Consider the following 18,679-nt stretch of genomic DNA (forward strand, 5'->3'; position numbering starts at 1 on the left):
CAAAAGTTGGATTAAAAAATGATAAGTTTGAAATAAGTGCAAATAAAATATAAATTCTAAGAGGATAAATTATATTAAGAAAACGCATTATAGAATAACAAAGCAGCCTCCACGCTAGCAGTCATCACCCCCGACCCATCTGTAGACGATCTTTTGTTTTATCTGAAAAAAAGAAAAGAAAAAAAGAATAGAAAAGAGAAAGCTCCGAGAAATTTCGTGGAGAAAGTTAGTCAAAAAGAGTGAGAAAGTGGCAGACATCAAGAGAGAGAGTCACAAATACAGCCACCGACCCATCTGTAGAACATCTTTTGCTTTATCTTGAAAAAAAAAGAAAAAAGAAAAGAGCAAGCTCCGAGAAATTTCGCGGACAAAGTTACTCAAAAAGAGTGAGAAAGTGGCAGACATCAAGAGAGAGAGAGTCACAAATACAGCAGAGAGAACACTTGCTCTCGGGGTGATGCTAAAGAAAACGCCCGGCGTGCATCAAAGAATAAAAAAATAATAATATTTTATTATTTTAATTAAAAAAAAAAAAAAAAGGCTGTTCATGCACGCAAAGCATTCTTATTTGCTCTCACATTAAACAAATTTGATCACCGGTAGTTAATAGCTTGATTCGCTGTTGCTCAAACTACGAAACCGACGGCTACTGTTGCTGCCACGCAATCAATCATCACCGTAAGCCAATTGACATTAAATATGCTAAAATCTAATAAAAATTTTATATTTTATTCATAAAAATTTATATGGCAAAATGTCATACTATTTTCTTTTTCTTTTGTCTTTTTTTTTTAAAAAAATAATGTAGCATCTTGTCATGTAGACTTTAATGGGTGGCAGTTATAGCGTGTTCGCTGTCACTCAAACTACGTAACCGACGGCTACTATTGTTGCCACGCAATCAATCATCATCATAAGCCAATGGACATAAGATATGCTAAAATTTAATAAAAATTTCATATTTTGTCCATAAAAGTCTATATGACAAAATGTCATATTATCTTCTATTTATTTTGTCTTTTTTCTTAAAAAAAAATGATGTAACATCTTGTCATATAGACTGGTAATCCATTAAAGTCTGTATGACAAGATACCACATATTATTTTTTAAGAAGAAACACAAAACAAAAAGAAAATGATGTAACATCTTGTAGACTTTTATGAATAAAATATAGAGATACTATTAGATTTTAACATATTTCAATAGATATGACACTCCTTGCTGCTTTAGTCATCTCCCTTGGATCATTTCTCTCCTTCTCTCTCACTAACTTTCCCTCCTCTCAACCCAAAATCTCTGTTTTTCGTTACCCAGAAATCGTAATCCAACTCGAAACTGAGTGTTAAATCCATTTTCGTTGACATCCCCACATTACCCCCCAAACCACGATTTCTTTTCCAAACTACCCCGCCATCCCTCTCAATCTATACCACTCTTAAAACACATGGGCCAGTTCATCAGTGCGAGACCAAGCTTGAAGCGGAAGCGGGAGCCGGAATCCGAAGACCAAAACCAGGCTCGCAAGATTCTCCACGTCGAAGGCTCAAACAAAGACGGTACTGTTTTCGCAGCACTCATAGATCAAATAGAAATGGTTAGGTGTATGCATATTTTTTTGTCTGTTATGCCTGGATTAGCCAGTTTTTCTCCAAATTAGGTCGAAAAAATTTTCTTTAACATACTCTATAAAAGTGACATGTATCTATTTAACATGTGAGATGTAAATATTTTTTTAATACCAAGGCTAAAGTTGAAATAAGTTTTATTAAAAACTTATGTACATCTCACATGTTTTTTTAAAAAAAGGACAAATGTCAATAATAGGAAAATTTTCCAACCCACTTTGGATGAAAATTATCCCTTTTTTTTTTGTTGTTTTTTCAGTATCACCATTTCTTTAGGTTTTTTTTGTTAAATCAAGTCAAAATTTCTATATTACTCACTTTTTTTTTAAAAAAAAAAATTCAGGTATGGGTGGGTATTTTGCTAATTCTGTTAAATCTTGACCACGCCTAAATCCTTGCAATGTTTTGAATGATTCCAAAAAAAAAAAAAAGAGAGAAACTTCACTTAATTTCTTGAACTTTGGTTGTTTAAAGTTTAAAATTCTCAATTAAGTCTATCAAACTTAAAATGTTTGTAATGTCACCCATCCAATTAGGATTTGGAGTTAAATCAGACTAAATATAGATGAAAGGCCATTTCTACCCTTGCATTTAAAAATTATTTATTTTTTAAATTATTAAAAATTCAAAAAAATGGAACCCACGTCTTGGGTAGCAAATGTTTTCTTTTTTCTATTTACTTTTTTTAATTTTTAAACATGATTTTTTTTTTTTTTTTTTTGGATATTTTGGTGTCCTCCATTAGGATTTATTTGAAAATCCCCACCGATGGGTAACATTATACATTTTTTAAAGTTAGATGCATTAAATTAAGAATTTTTAAACTTTAGGATTGATTGCTAAAAAATGAAAGTTTATAGGTTTAAGTAAAGTTTTTCCAAAAATCAATTTGCATTTAGAATTATGTTTAATAAATTTTTAGAAAAAGTCCACATATCTCCTCAAATATCATCCAATTGACAATGCTACATTCAAATTATCAATTGAGACAATGTTCTCCCTAAAATACTAAAAAATTGTCAATGTTCCTCAAAATCAGTAAAAAGATAAAATTAACCCTATTTTTTTTTTTTCAATAATACAAAAAATTCCTATAAATTCTATATTTTAAAAAAAGAAAGACAAAAAAAAAACCAGAAAATAACCCTAAAAAAACTAAAAACTAAAAAACATTTTTTTTTGAAAAAAAAAAAAAGAATAAAGAAAAAACGTAAAAACGAAGAAGCTTAGGGGGGTGGCCACCCGCAAATGTTGACAAACTCTCCCTTCATTACCAGCTACCGCAGTGAAGGGAACTGTGACCATCCCTTCATTCTCCAAACCGATTATTTCTGACTCAAATTTTGAAGAAAGAGTTCTTTCCATTCTACAGTCGTCTACTCCCGATAGTCAATTCTGTCATGTCTCTCATAATCATCTTGTGAGTTCATCCATTTTCTCTCATTAGCATTCTCAGCAGTTTCTCTTTGATCTTCTCTAAATTTAGGTAATAAAACTATTTTTTGCTTTTCTATTCAAATACGCTTCACAATAACTACCTTTATCTTTTCCTTCATCAATTAAATATTCTTTCTTTACAAAATATAAGTTCCTACTTACCCTTCAATTTTTTACAAAGTTTCAAAACAATCCTCAATGGAAAGTAAAGAGATGAGAGATGAGAGAGGAGTGAAAAATAATTTGTATTAAAATAATGCATAAGGAAGCAATAGGGAAGCTCTTTTGGTTCCTTACATATTGGGTAGAACTGTAGAATTCTCAAAACTTAGGAAATTGATAGGGTATTTGATGTGGGTGGTTTTATGTGATTTTTTTGACATTTTTCTTATAAGTAGAGAAGATAATGGGTTATAGGGAATCTACCGGAAATGCTTAGCCAATCACAACCTTTTATCTTGTCCAAGAAGGGGTGCTCTCCTTTAATTTGCCAGTGGTGAACCTACCAAATTCTGCCCCCGCTATATGGGGCCTCCAATGGAAGACCCAACCCCTCGAATCGCATCATTTGCACATCAAGTCTAAGATGAATGTGGCTTATGAGGTCCAAGTTGTGATTTTTGCACTGAAAATTTTGCTGCCAATTGTCCAAGCCATTAACTGTACAGATTGTAACAAATGCTGGACTCCTCAAGCAATTTGGGGATAGCATTCTTATGTGGGCATCTAAGAGGTGATCGGTCACCCACCTGTCCTCCACACTTGTACCAACACTTCCTTTTTTTGCAAATACGGCTGAACAAAACAAGCTCCTACTAATGTCCCTCCTGCCAAACCTTCAACCCCAATGCTGTCATGTTGTGCATAATGGAGAACCCATGAAGAGGCCCCCACCACTCACTCGATGATGGCGGTCAAAGTGGCCTTAGGGATTTTTTTTGTTTAGATTATTTTATTTTATTTTACTAAGGATATTTTTGTCATTGGGGTATATTGACAATTTCTTGATAGTTTTTTTTTTTTGGGAGAGAGAAAGATATTGTCCCAATTGAAAGTTTGGAAATGACATTGTCAATTGAGTGATAGTTTAAGAGGGTATGAAGACTTTTCCCTAAATCTTTCTCATTTTTCAATTTAGAAAAAAGAAAAAGAACAGGAAAATCTTGATTGCACTCATTATACAGGCTCTACCCCTCCAATTTCTCACAGAATTTGTCTCCTTTTGCAGTCCAATCAAACTCAACCACAACAAGCACCTCCTTTTCTAGACCTCATTGGAATTATGATGTCTTCCTGAGTTTCAGAGGTGAAGACACCCGCAAAAACTTCACCGATCACCTCTACTCTGCCTTGGATGGAGTCGGAATACGTACCTTCCGAGATGATGAGGAGCTTGGAAGAGGGAAGACCATCTCTACTGAACTACTCAATGCGATTCGTGAATCAAAAATTTCCATTGTGGTTTTCTCCAAAGGCTATGCTTCTTCTAGGTGGTGCCTTGATGAACTTGTGGAGATCGTGCATTGTAAGAATATTATAGGCCACACTCTTCTTCCAATATTTTATCATGTGGATCCCTCGGATGTTCGAAAACAAACAGGAACTTTTGCAGAAGCCTTTTCTAGGCATGAAAAGCGGTATCAAAGTGATATGGAGAGGATACAAAGGTGGAGGAAAGCTCTTAATGAAGCTGCGAATTGTTCCGGTTGGGATCTCGAAAGCATTGCAAATGGGTATTATGCTATGGACTCTACTTTTTCATGCATTTATTTTATTTTATTTTATTGTCGTTCTCTTTTTTTCTATTTAAATTTCAGACAAAATTTGATAACATGTGACATTAAGCTAAATGGATTGAAGAAAATTAATGTTTAAGTTGAATCAGTTGATGATTTTATGTTTCGTGCCTACTCTATCAGTATCTCAAGGTCGTGCCATCTAGAGACAAACCTTTCTTCTAAAGCTATCAAGTATAGGATTTCGTTTTACGCTCCGTTTACTTCGACGTAAAATGATTTCTAGAAAATAATTTTTGCATTTTACGGTGTTTACTTCAACGTAAAATAGTGGTCAAACCGAAATCATTTTCGGTTTGACCAAAAACCCTTTACATTTTCAGGAAAATGGTTTACAATTTTTAATTTCGTAAACCATTTTCCCTGCAACTCGACGCTCTTCTGATTAGAAATAAAAACAAAAAAACCCGACGATTTCTCTTCACCCTCACGCACAGCTACAACTTCTCCTTCACCTTCACGCTCAACACACACAGGCTGCACAACTCCTCTCTCTCTCTCGGCTGAGCTTCACGCTTCAAATCCGAAGCAGATACTCATCTCTCTCTTTCTTTGTTGAATTGTATGTATGGAGCGATTCATGGAGCATTTTGATTTTGGTTTCTTTCTCTGTTGGACAACTAGAATTCATGGAGCATTTTGATTTTGGTTTCTTTCCCTATTAATGTATCAGATCTGCGATTGTGTTTTACTCTCGTATCAATCAGTTGGGACAGATTGGGTTTTGGGTCTATGGTGTGGATTTTGGAAAATGAGAACTTCTAGAGTTGTTTTGGTGTTTAATTTTTGGAGTTTTTCTTGCTTTTTGCCTTGAATTGCTCTGACTGGCTGCGAAGAGAATATGGGATGCGATTATGGGAAGAGAGTAGAGAATAAATGCTTTAGCTCTGTTTATGGTTGAATTTGGCTATGATTGTTTTGAATTTCTCGTGGTTCTGCCCACTTTGGTTCATGTTTGTAGAAAAATTCATCACGCCCCCTCTGCCTCTTATGTAAAAAGGGAGCCAAAAAGAATTGTAGTCGTGCAAAAGTGGTTTACTTGAAACCTTTTTCACAAGAGAGGCCCAGTTACTTTGGCAATTGCAATCCATGGCTTTGAACACCAACTGTTTGACGAAAATGGCCAAAGAAGAAGTTCACCAACAACAACATCACCAACTGGGTCTCTGTCTTTGTCTCTCTCTTTCTCTCTCTCCCAGTTCACTCCCTCAACCTCACCACCACCACCTCTGTCCTCTTTTTCTCTCTTTTACCATTTTTCTCTCTAGATTTTCTTGCTCTCCATGGACCGAAGTGACAAGCAGCAGCAGCAGCTGCAGCTGTCATTGGCCAAGTGCGCGCGGCAGCGATGTAATGAAGAATGGTTTATTTTATGCATTTGTTTTTTTCTATGTTCGAGTGTTGTAATTCACTCCAATTATCTTATTTTTATTATAAGCATATATTTTCATTTCTTAATTGTTTGATATCTCGGTTTATGCCTTTTATCTTGTAATTAGTTCTTATTCCTATTCATGTGTTCAATTTAACCTAGATGTATGGACATTTTAGATACAGTACTTTCAAAATACGTTTTCTATTTTTCTATTTTCTTTTTCTCAAAAAATGGAAAATCCAAAAATATTCTCAGTTAGGTTGATTGTTTTTGTCAAATTTTAACAATCAAACATAAATTATTTTATATTAATATTTTTATATTGTGAATAAAAATTACATTTTATAGGTTAATATAATTAAATGAAAATATTAAAAAAAATTGATTTTCCGTGCGCGCAGTAAACACCGTAAAATGTTTTCGGCGGAAAACATTTTCAAGAAAAATGACTTCCCTAAAAATATTTTTCGACGGAAATCATTTTACGTCGAAGTAAACGGAGCCTTAGATAAAATAACGTACACTTGAGAGGATAACCATACTTTGTGTGAAACAGTCAATGGCTTTTTCTAGTAGCAAAAAAAAAAAAAAAATTGTTTTATGGCATGAGAACAGGAGAATAAATTATCTAGAAAAATATTTAAATAATAATTATCAATAAATTTGATAAAACCTAATTTTTAATTGTTTTCATGACTTATTGTTCTCAAATGACTCGGATAATAACATCTATTTGATACTCATGAGTCATAATTTTCTTTCTTCTTTTTCTTTACTTGTACTTACTTTGTTGTTTTATTTTCTATTTGAATCATAATAATCAGGTATGAATCAAGATTCATCAAAGAAATCGTTGAAGAAGTTTTGTGTAAAGTGAACCCAGCTCGCTTGGATGTCGCTAGACACCCAATAGGAATAGAGTCTCGTGTTCATCATATTAAAGATTTATTAAATCTTGGAACAAGTGACGTTTGCATTGTGGGCATTTATGGAATGGGTGGAATAGGCAAAACAACCCTAGTAAAAGCTGTCTATAATGAAATATGTGTTGCATTTGAAGGAAGTAGTTTTCTTTCAAACCTTAAAGAAAGTTCAGAAAAGCCCAATGGCTTAGTTCATTTACAAGAACAACTTCTTAATGATATCTTGAAAATGAATTTCAAGATTGGTAATGTTGATAGAGGAATCAATATAATTAAGGAAAGAATTCAAGGAAAAAAGGTTCTTGTTATTCTTGACGATGTGGATGATTTTGAAAAACTACACACGTTAGTTGAAAAGGAATGGTTTGGTTCAGGAAGTAGAATCATTGTAACAACAAGGGATGAGCAATTGCTTACTCAACTTGAAGTAAATAAAAAATATAAGGTTGAAGAATTGAATAATTGGGAGTCTCTTCGACTTTTCTCCTATCATGCCTTTGGGACGGCCCTTCCAAGAAATGATTACCAGGAGCTTTCAATTAGTGCAATGAAGTATGCAGGAGGACTTCCATTAGCTCTTGTAGTTTTGGGTTCTTTTCTCAAAGGAAGAAGCATTGATGAATGGAAAAGTGAATTGGAAAAATTACGAAGAACTCCTCATGACAAGATTCAAAAAATACTTAGAATAAGTTTTGATTCACTGGACAGTTCTACCAAGGACATATTCCTTGATATTGCATGTTTCTTTGTTGGTATGGACAAAGAATATGCCATCAAAATACTCGACGGTTGTAATTTCTTTCCCGGGATTGGTATGCCTATTCTCATTCAGAGGTCACTTGTAACAATTGAATGCCAAAATGAGTTGAAGATGCATAATCTGGTTCGAGATATGGGAAGGGAAATTGTTTGTGAAGAATCACCCAAATATCCAGGAAAACGTAGTAGGTTGTGGTTTCACAAGGATGTCTTAAATGTACTACACAAACATATGGTAAGAGGCGTTCATTTATATATACACACATAAACATACACATACACACATACATAATGCACAGTAGTTATGTGTGAGAGATTTGCTTTTTTTCCAAGCATGCTTCATAGTTTGTATAATATATTGACATAACTCATTTGAATGAATTTAAATGCAAAACTTCTCGTAATCAAGCCAGGTTGTTTACAACATTTAAATGGTATGCAATTGCGTTCAAATCACTTTAGTATTCATTTTTAAATAGTGGTGAGAATATATAGGCATGTTATAGTTCAAAGTTATTCTAGCTTTTCACAAGATGTGGATGTACATTGCTAATCCAACCATCTTTTTTGCTAGGGATCGGAAACAGTTGAGGGCGTCATCTTAAATCTCCCTATACTTGAAGATGTACATTTGAAAACTAAAGCATTTACAAATATGAAGAATTTGAGATTGCTCCAAATCAATTCTGTACATCTCAGAGGATCTTATGAACATCTCTCTAAAGAGCTAAAATGGCTTTGTTGGCATGAGTGTCCGTTGGAATTTCTACCACAGAGTTTTCATCTAGAGAATCTTGTTATTCTTGACATGCAACATAGTAATGTCAAACAAGTTTGGAAGAAAAAAAAAGTATAACAAATCTTGTAGTGTCTTTTTTTCACTATTAATGTTAAGTATATTACTAACAAGAACCTTTTTTTTCTCCTTTTTTTTTTTTTTTTGTTTTTGTTTTACAGATATTCAACATGTTAAAGGTCCTTAATCTCAGCAATTCCAAATATCTCCCTAAATTGCCTAACTTCTCGCAAGTCCCACAATTGGAGATACTAATACTTGAGGGTTGCACAAGCTTGGTTCGGGTTCATGAGTCTATTGGATATCTCAAAAGACTTGTTTTGCTGAATTTACAAAGTTGCGAGAACCTTAGGAATCTTCCAAGCAGCATTTCTAACTTAGAATCTCTTCAAACTCTTGTCTTGTCTGAGTGCTTTAATCTTGAAAAGTTACCAGAGCAATTGGGGAATATGACGGCTTTAACGAAGATGCGTGCGGATAACATTGCTATTAAGCAACTACCATCCTCGTTTAGCCTTTTGAAGAATCTCGAAACTTTATCATTACGTAGATGTGAATGTCTCATTGAATCACCAGAGTTCTTACAAACCTCACGTCTAAAGGAACTGATACTTGAAGGTTGTACAAACTTGGTTAAGGTTCACGAGTCTATTGGACTTCTAAAAAGACTTGTTTCCCTAAACTTAGGTGGATGCAAGAGGCTTAGGAATCTTCCAAATAGCATTTCTAACTTACAACTTCTTGAAACTCTTGACTTGTCTAACTGCTTAGAACTTGACAAGTTACCAGAGCAATTGGGAAATATGACGGCTTTAACGAAGATGTCTGCAAATAACATTGCTATTAAGCAACTACCATCCTCGTTTAGCCTTTTGAAGAACCTTGAAACTTTATCATTACGTAGATGTGAATGTCTCATCGAATCACCAGAGTTCTTACAAAACTCACGTCTAAAGGAGCTGATACTTGAAGGTTGTACCAACTTGGTTGAGGTTCACGAGTCTGTTGGACTTCTAAAAAGGCTTAATTACCTAACTTTATTTGGATGCAAGAAGCTTAGGAATCTTCCAAATAGTATTTCTAACTTAGAACTTCTTGAAACTCTTAACTTGTCTGACTGCTTAGAACTTGACAAGTTACCAGAGCAAATGGGGAATATGAAGGCTTTAAAATGCTTGCACGCAAACAAAATTGCTATTATGCAACAACCATCCCCCTTGGGTCTTTCGAGGAATCCCGGAATTATATCATCATTTGAATGTGGAAGACCATCATCATCATGGATATCACCCAAAAGCTCCAACCACATAAGTTTGTTGCCTTCCATTTATGAAATATGTTCTTTGACAGGCGTGAGCCAACTAGTTCTCGATGGGTGCAATTTGTCTGAAAATGAATTTCCCATTGAATTTGGTTGTTTATCTTCACTCATGGTGCTGGATTTATCAAGAAACAATTTTCATAACTTACCTAGTTGTATCAGCCGCCTTCCTAGATTACAGGATTTGTCTTTGCATGAGTGTACTACTCTTCAATCAATCTCATTCTGCACAAGTGTACCAGCTTTGAATGCAAATGGCTGCACATCATTGGAAAGAATCTTAATTTTGACCAACAAGATTTCATCGTCTTTCTCCCTTAATAATTGCCACAAGCTGGTTGAGATTCAAAGTTTGAACAGTGTGCGATCTGGAACAACGGTTTTCATGGGAAGGTGCAACAATCTAGCAAATGATTTTAGGAATAGTGCTATCCAGGTTCTCTCTCTCTCTCTCTCTCTCTCTCTCTCTCTCTCTCTCTCTCTCTCTCATTTTATGACACAAACATTTTTTTGAAATAGATGATGTGCAAGGCAGATGACGGTTGTTCCCTTTGCCTCCCCGGAAGTGAGATTCCCAATTGGTTTAGCCATCAGATAATCGGTTCTTTAATATCCTTTCGTGTACCTTCCTTTTTGGATGGTCAAATCAGCAAGGTGCTTCTTTGTGTTGTTTATGCAGCAAACAAGGAAGTATCCAGAAACTCAGATAATTGGGGTTGGAGATTCTGTAATAAAACTAGAAATCCCACTAAGTACTTCACGGCAGATAGCTGTAAAAGCATTTTTTATAGCTGTGATGATCATATATTTGTAGAGGTGACAAGTGGAGACGACATTAAACTTGAGATGAAAAGTGGAGACGAAATAGAGCTGTTTGTCAAGGTACTCCCGCATGAAGAGATGGAGTGTGAAATGCAAGTGAGGAAACTGGGAATTCATCTCCTAGTTGATGAGCCAAATGTTACAGATAAAGCTGAAAGTTCTAGGGATGATGAGCTCTGACCCATCAGCAAATCAAGAGCACAGATCGCCCCAAATATAGGGTTGAGGTAGAGAGAGATATCCTTTGATGCCTTATAGGACTAATTATTTCTATCTCAAACATTTCATATTTCCTCTCTTCAGATTCATACATAAAATCTCAAATTTGAGCAAGTTGTGGAAAGTAAAAACTTATTTGTAGAAAATTCTTGATATGTTTTAGAAATTCATATGATGGTGAAAAAACAATTAGTTTCATGATCAAGTATTTTTATTTTTATCAATTATGAGTATCAAACTTAATCTTCTACTGTTAGAACCATGAAGGGATATAATTGTCTGTATTATTTTCCTTTAAACTTTTTTTTTTTGAGCCGATGAAATTTATTACCTGTAGTTATTAAGCTGTTTTGAAGGGGGAAATCCATTTTTTTGGTAAAAATGAAACAAAAATAAGAAAGGTGTTCACACAGTGTGCATTTTGGAAATCCCCACATGCTCTTAGAGCAATAACTTCTTGTTAGATATTTATTCTTGTGCTCCTTTTCTATTGTTATGTTTCTTGATAGCCTGATTCTGTAATCCTTCCATGGTTGAGCAGGTAACTTTTCTGTTGCTCCTAGTCTCACAACATTGCTCCGAAGGGAAAATGTATTCTCCTATTCTCACTACCATCCTCAGACCAAATATAAACCAGGAATCAACCTTGTAGGGCCTGTTGATGAGATATTCTTGATATCTATGAAAGATTTGAACCATTGAATGAACCGTCCTTGGACAATTGCTTCATATCAAGAGTAAGTGATCTCTGATTGTTTTCTTAATGCTTGGCTTGATTCCACTGCTACCTTGTTGGTTTTAGTAGCTGATGATGCTTGCTAAGCAAGTCAAGTTTCCTGTTTAACAGAGTTATGATGCAACAACACAATTTGAGTCAACTATCATGGATGTGCTCAACATGTATACCATGATAACTGGAAAGGTAGTGAGTTTTTATCTTTAACAGTAAATTTCTCACAATCGTTGGTGTCTCTTAGCAGGTTCTTGACCTCAGTGGATTTAAGTGCTGTCAATGCCAGTCTTTGGTTTTTGTTTGGAAGCAGGCATTTCAAAAGAAGAGAAAATGCAGACTTCTACACTGTTTGTGTTTATAGGATTGGTGTTGATGAGTTGCTTTCATGTTCAATTCCTTCCGTGCACAATGTGTTCTCCATTAGTAATTGCAGTACTTACCTTCTTGACCAGCAGAAATTTCAACCTCTTTAGATATCAAGGATAGGAAATCTTTCTAGAAAGCCAAAATCCACAAGAGAATCAGATTATTCATTGAGGAAGTCATTTGGCGCATTCTTCCTATTTAGATCCAAATTTTATGGCACCTTCATATGGATACAAATGACCACAAATTTTTCTACCATTTATGTGACACCTTTTTTTTTTTTTTCCTAGGCATTTATGTGACTCTATTATTGAAACTCATGACTATGTTTTCCTTCAGTGTGTCACCTTATTCAAATGGTACGGCGATTTTTACCTTGGCCCCTAAATATGAACAGATTTAGTAATTTGATTGTCACTGTCTGAGTCAAGATCTTTTGAATGCCAATTCCCTCTTAAAACAAACCCCTTTTAAAATAACTTTTTGCTATGGTTTTTATTTTTTTGGCTGTAGCGATGGAGAATAAATGAATGGCTTAAAACAAGAGAAAAATAAGCAGTGTGTTGATTTGTTTTTTGTATTTAATGTAGTTTAGTAGTCTAGCATCTAATTGATGGAAACATGATGAACTTGGGGACTGAAATGAAATGAGTTTGAATCATCGATCGTCTCTTTTTTCTTTTCTTTTTTTCAAATAAACTTTCGGATATATGCAGGTAGCACGAGGAAAATAAAAACTTGGGGTTATTCTAGAACTCCGAGTTGTGTTGAAACTGTTTTAGTTTTTTTTTCTTTCTTTTCCTTTTTTCTATTATATACAATAAGTTATATGCAGTAAAGATATCATATTGTATTTGTTAATAATATATTTATGTGTGAAAGTAAAAAGGTTGAGTCCCACATTGAAATGATGTTACAAGCGTGAGTTATTAATATAGTATAATTTGCTTAAAACTCATATGCTTAAACTTTTGATTTGAGTGGTGTCTTAATATGTTATATTATAGTCATACTAAAAGATTATAATATTTTTTTGTAATAGAAATTGCAATTTGATATATTTTCTTCGTTCCAGTGTATCCTAATAAAATCCATCTATGGTTCATTAGTATGGAAAAAAGATTTCCCCAGTATAGGTGAGGGTGGATTGTTGAATCCCTTAATTATGTTTTTAATAAAAGTTGCAATGATTTTGACGTGTTTGAGTATGGAATAAGAAAATAATATTTGTTTTCTTCCGAAAGTCCTCTGTTGGCTTTTGTGCATCCTGAATCACCCAATTTGAGGTCTTATACCCCAACCTTGTGCTTCTCTGTGATCCATAGCCGCCCAATACTTTTGTTATCTCCCAAGTACCTCTTGTTCGTTGATATTGAAGGATGTTGTTTTTAAGCCCAGCGTCACAAATGTGAAGAAATGATAAATGAAATATAATCCTCGCAGATTGATAAAGTTGACTTTTTTTTTTATTTTTTTTTATTTTTTATTTGTATTCAGATGAGGGAAAGGGAAAAGGAAAAGATGATCTGTTTGGGAAAAGATGATCTGCTTTACTTTCTTAAAGTGTCATCTATTCTCCCCAGCTTTTAAGGGTATAGAGATGGCATATGATTGTGAAAAGCTGATACATATGTCCTGTAAGAGCAATGTAGAAGCCAGATGGCTTGACTACCAGATAGCTGAAATTTTTCAGGTAATGGCAGAAACCATACAGATTTTTTATACAAAGATGGAAACCTAATTCAATGACATATTCTATCAAGATTTGAGCAAGAGCAATCCAAGTGGCTAATCCAACGGACTCGCACTCTGGACACATTTTTGCACTTTCAATCACATTGATTTTGGACCCTTTAAATCCGGCTTGTTAGCAGACAAATATCTGTGTGAATACTGCAAAATCATTGACACACTTAAATGTTATGGTGAGCCTTCAAATATGTACATCATATCAAAAGTACATTGAAGAAAGCAAATGAATAATTTTATTTTATTTTTTTTTTGACATACCCACACGAGAAGGGGAGGGGGATTCGAAAATTCAACTTTCAACCGTATAAAGCAGCAGAGAAAAAAGTCGTTGCTAGACCTCACTTAAAATAAATGAATAAAAAAATACTTTAAATGCTTGATGAGAATGCCATTTAAGTCGAATCGGGTACTGAAACAAACTCAGTTCAATTCAAGTTCAAATTAGACAATTAAATTTTTATGAGCATGGTAAAGTAAAGATGATTTACTACTAGACTTGCACATAGAACGCCGCATTAAATAAAATAGGCTTTATAATTTTATGAAATTTTAGATGTTTCCCCACAACTACAAGAGAATAAAGGCTAGAGCTATGAGTCAAATGAGTGGAAAATCTTACTTGCGAATAGATCTTACTTGCGAGCGCATGTCATGCACGCGCCGATGCGTAGATTGCTGTTTGTAGCGCGCGCTGCCCTCCCCGGCCTCCCACCGGTGCCGCCTGCCATTCATGTGGCTTTCCACCAACTCCCGGCATCCCCTGTCGGGGCGTGTGTTCCACGCGTCGATCAACGCCTTCCACACGCTAGGACTAGTAGCCTTCCTCCGCCTTATCCTTTGCTGGTGTTGCTGTTCTGTGATTTTTTTATTTTTTTTTTTCTGCTTTTCATTTACTTTTCCTTGTAATTTTCTATTCTTTGTATTTCTATTTTTCGGCTAGTTCCTTGAATTGTCCGCTCTTTTGCTTTTTGATAGAGCTTTTCCTTTATTTACCAACTACTGATGGTTGGTTTTGGTTTCTTCTTCCGATGGTCGTGATGGCAACCCTGATGGGTTTTATTCCGTTAACGGAATTTTGCCATTTATTACAGCCTCTTTGGGCCGTTTAAGTTCTCTTGATGGGCCGGGTCTTCAGTTGACCCATTCCGATTGTTCCTGTTTCTCGGAAGGCTATGTCATTTTCATTTCTGTTTCTTGTAATTTCCCTTTTCCCCTACCCTTCATTGAATAAGAAAAAAAAAGAAAAGGAAAATCTTCAAGAAAATGGACGTAATATTTCAGCTTAGAAAACTCGAATGAAAAAAATGATAAATTTCAAATAACTGCAAATGAAATGTAAATTCTAAGAGGATAAATGTATTTTCTTATATTAAAAAAACGCATTACAGAATGGGAGCAGCTTCCTCGCAATCACTCATCACTGGTTCACCGCTGGCCCAGCTTTCGATTCACCCACACCCAATCAAGGAGAAAGCTCGGAGAAATTTTGCAGAGGAGGCTTTAGTCAAAAAGAGGCCGACAGCAGAGACAGAAAGTCTCTCAAATACAGAAGATAACTTTTTTTATTATAGAAGATAACTTTTTTTATTTCTCATTCACTTTCTCTACGGCAGGATGCAATTGTAGCGTTTGAAGGTGCTAGGAAAGTGCGTGAGAGCAATTGTAGCGTGTTTCAATGTCACTTAAACTACGTAACAGACGGCGAATGTTGCTGCCACGCAATCAATCATCGCCACCGAGAGCCAAAGCCAATCGGATATAAGTTATAACTGCGTGGTCAATGTGTAATAAACACTCCTTGCTGCTTTAGTCATCTCCATCTTCCATCTTCGATCCTTTCTCTCTCTCTCTCCCTCTCTCTCTCAACCCAAAATCTCTGTTTTTTGGTTACCCAGAAATCCTAATCCAAGTCTCGGCCATCAAACCCAGAAATTGAGCCTTAAACCCATTCTCGTTAATCGTTAACCTCCCCCACACTTCTCACTTCTCCCCTAATATTGCCCTCAAACCACGATTTCTTTCCCAAACTACCCCCACCATCCGTCTCTATCTACCACTCTACCGCCCATGGGCCAAATCAGCAGTGTGGTACGACGAAGCTTGAAGCGGAAGCGGGAGCCAGAATCCGAAGAGCAAAACCAGGCTCGCAAGATTCTCCACTCGAAGGCTCAAACAAAGACGGTACTGTTTTCGCAGCACTCACAGATCAAATAGAAATGGTTAGGTGTATGCATTTGTATTTGTGTATTTTGCCTGGATTAGCCCGGAAAACACAACTTAAAGAACTAATTTTTAAAAACACATTAAAATTTTTTAAAATAAGATGTAGATGCTCCCACAAAATTTAGCAGACAGCTCCAACGAAAGCCAGATATACTGTAGTCTTCTTCATCCATTCTCAGGGGGAGAGAGAGAGACAGAGAAACTCATTTGAGAGACCGAAAAAAAAATTTTCATTTCCACTTCCATTTCCTTTGGCTTCTCATTTTTTAATTTGAATGAAAAAAAAAAAAAAACAAACAAACAAAACAAAAGGAAAATCTTGATTGCACCCATTATACATGCTCTACCCCTGTTTCTCACAGGAGTTTTCTCCTTTTGCAGTTCGGTCAAGCTCAACCACAACAAGTACCTCATTTTCCAAACCTCATTGGAATTACGATGTGTTCTTAAGTTTCAGAGGTGAAGACACCCGTAAAAACTTCACTGATCACCTTTATTCCGCCTTGGAGAGAGTCGGAATTCGTACCTTTCGAGATGACGAGGAGCTTCGAAGAGGAGAAACGATCTCTACCGAACTACTGAATGCGATTCGTGGATCAAAAATTTCTGTTGTAGTTTTTTCCAAAGGCTATGCTTCTTCCAGGTGGTGCCTTGATGAACTTGTTGAGATCGTGCACTGTAAGAATACCATAGGCCACACTCTTCTTCCGATATTTTATCACGTGGACCCCTCGGATGTTCGAAAACAGATAGGAACTTTTGCGGAAGCCTTTGTTAGGCATGAAGAACGGTTTCATACTGATAAGGAGAGGGTGTGGAAGTGGAGAGAAGCTCTTACTGAAGCTGCGAATTGTTCCGGCTGGGACCTTGAAAGTGTTGCAAATGGGTACTATGCTATATACTCTTCTACATTTTCATGCATTTATTTTTATTTTATTTTATTGTCCTTTTCTTTTAGATTTTAGACAAAAATTGATAAAAACTGACATTAAACTAAATGGTTTTTTTGATAAAACTGGTTTTTACTTCTAAATGGATTGAAGAAAATTAGTGTTTGAGCAGAATCAATTGATGATTTTCTATTTCATGCCCACTCTATTAGTATATCGAGATAATGGCATCTAGATCGAGACAAAGTTTTTTTTTTTTTCTCTAGAATTATCAAGTCTATGATTGCTTTTTAGATAAAACATCGGACGCTTAAAAGAGGAAAGGTATTGTAACCATAATTTGCGCAAAACAGTTAATAGCTTTTTCTACTAGAAGAAACACAAAATTGTTTCATGGCATGTCAATAGGAGAAGAAATTATATAGAAATATATTTAAATGATAATTGTCAATAAATTTGATAAAATTTCTCAAACTGGCCTATAACCCACTCTATGCACGGGTTTTTTTCAATATAATTTACTTGAAAATTCTTTAAAATATTATCTGTGACATAATAGAACTTTTTTTAAAATATTATCCCAACAGTAATAATTTTTTTTTTTTTTGAAAAAAAAAAACAATAATACAACTTCTCCTCTACTGCAAAATACTTTTTTCTCTAGACTACCTTTCTTTCAGCATTTCAACATTCTCCTCATCGACAACATTTTCAAGAAATATTTCTATTACACTGACAAAACAAAAAGACGTGTACTAAAAAAAAAATATATGAGAATGTTGATATGTGATTCGAGTTTGCTTAATCATTTTGTAAATCTTTCTTTTTTAAAAAAATATATGAGAATGTTGGTGGTTTTCTTTTTCTAAAAAAAAAAAGGAAAAAAACGATGACATTAAAATTGATGCACCAAAAAACAAAGACATAAATGGAAAAGATTGGCATGAAGTTTTAGAAAATAACCAAAATGCTTTAACAATACTCAATATAAAAACTCAATTTTTACAATCTTATAAGTACCAAAATAAGTCTTGCAAATATTCCTAATGATCAAAAGGACATAATATCACTCAACACATACTTCTACTGGTAAACCTTTACCTTTCAATTGTCGAACTTTCTCATCATCAACAAATTTTCCAAGAAATATATATATATATAACATAAAAGAAACTACTTTGAGAACAGAAATAAAAAATAATATATAAATTAGAAAAAAAGGAAACAGAACAGGAAACACTCTCTCACCATCATTTTCCTGAATTCAATTTAAAATTTACAAAAGGAAAATTAAGCAATTTGAATAAAAAATTATATATAAAATAGAACAGAAAATAAGGACAAAAAACGTAAACGGAAGAATAGAACCACATAAAATAAAGGCAAACAAATAGAAAATGAAAAATACTATTATAATAGAAAAGATATATGTTTCCTCAACTGTCATCAATCAATTACACATGTAAAAAATGTGCTTACATAGAAAAAAGATAAAAACGAAAAAAAACTTGATGAACAACGACATAAATAAGAAAATTGTCATACCTCATACCAAAAACAACAATAGGAAACTCTCTATCACCATCATTTCGCTGAATTTAGTGTAAAATGTACTAAAAGAAAAGAAAAAAAAAAAAAAAA

The 18,679-nt window shown here is 34.5% G+C and overlaps 3 protein-coding genes across 4 annotated transcripts in view; all 3 read left to right on the forward strand.

Annotated features, from left to right (window-relative positions):
• The first annotated feature begins 1,219 nt into the window (after positions 1-1,219).
• LOC132163620 (disease resistance protein RPV1-like) lies at positions 1,220-12,824 on the forward strand. 2 transcript variants are annotated; one of them, XM_059573977.1, is made up of 8 exons: positions 1,220-1,557; positions 4,292-4,796; positions 7,059-8,151; positions 8,491-8,766; positions 8,874-10,469; positions 10,553-11,082; positions 11,616-11,811; positions 11,922-12,824. In XM_059573977.1, the coding sequence occupies exons 1-6, from the start codon at positions 1,446-1,448 to the stop codon at positions 11,033-11,035; spliced, it is 4,065 nt and encodes a 1,354-aa protein (XP_059429960.1). In that variant the 5' UTR covers positions 1,220-1,445; the 3' UTR covers positions 11,036-11,082; positions 11,616-11,811; positions 11,922-12,824. The 2 variants fall into 2 exon arrangements, with proteins under 2 accessions (XP_059429960.1, XP_059429961.1); XM_059573978.1 differs by lacking the exon at positions 8,491-8,766.
• A 3,060-nt stretch (positions 12,825-15,884) lies between these two features.
• Positions 15,885-18,679, forward strand: part of LOC132163621 (disease resistance protein RPV1-like) — a 27,314-nt gene continuing 24,519 nt past the window's right edge. The window contains exons 1-2 of the mRNA XM_059573979.1: positions 15,885-16,106; positions 16,530-17,034. The gene's annotated coding sequence lies outside the window, so the exon portion shown is untranslated. The remainder of the gene's footprint in view (positions 16,107-16,529; positions 17,035-18,679) is intronic.
• LOC132163140 (disease resistance protein RML1A-like) overlaps positions 15,993-18,679 on the forward strand; it is a 5,175-nt gene continuing 2,488 nt past the window's right edge. The window contains exons 1-2 of the mRNA XM_059573332.1: positions 15,993-16,106; positions 16,511-17,021. Coding sequence (XP_059429315.1) covers positions 15,993-16,106; positions 16,511-17,021 — 625 coding nt within the window. The remainder of the gene's footprint in view (positions 16,107-16,510; positions 17,022-18,679) is intronic.

The sequence above is a fragment of the Corylus avellana genome, chromosome ca10 (assembly GCF_901000735.1).
Source record: "Corylus avellana chromosome ca10, CavTom2PMs-1.0".
Taxonomy (NCBI): domain Eukaryota; kingdom Viridiplantae; phylum Streptophyta; class Magnoliopsida; order Fagales; family Betulaceae; genus Corylus; species Corylus avellana.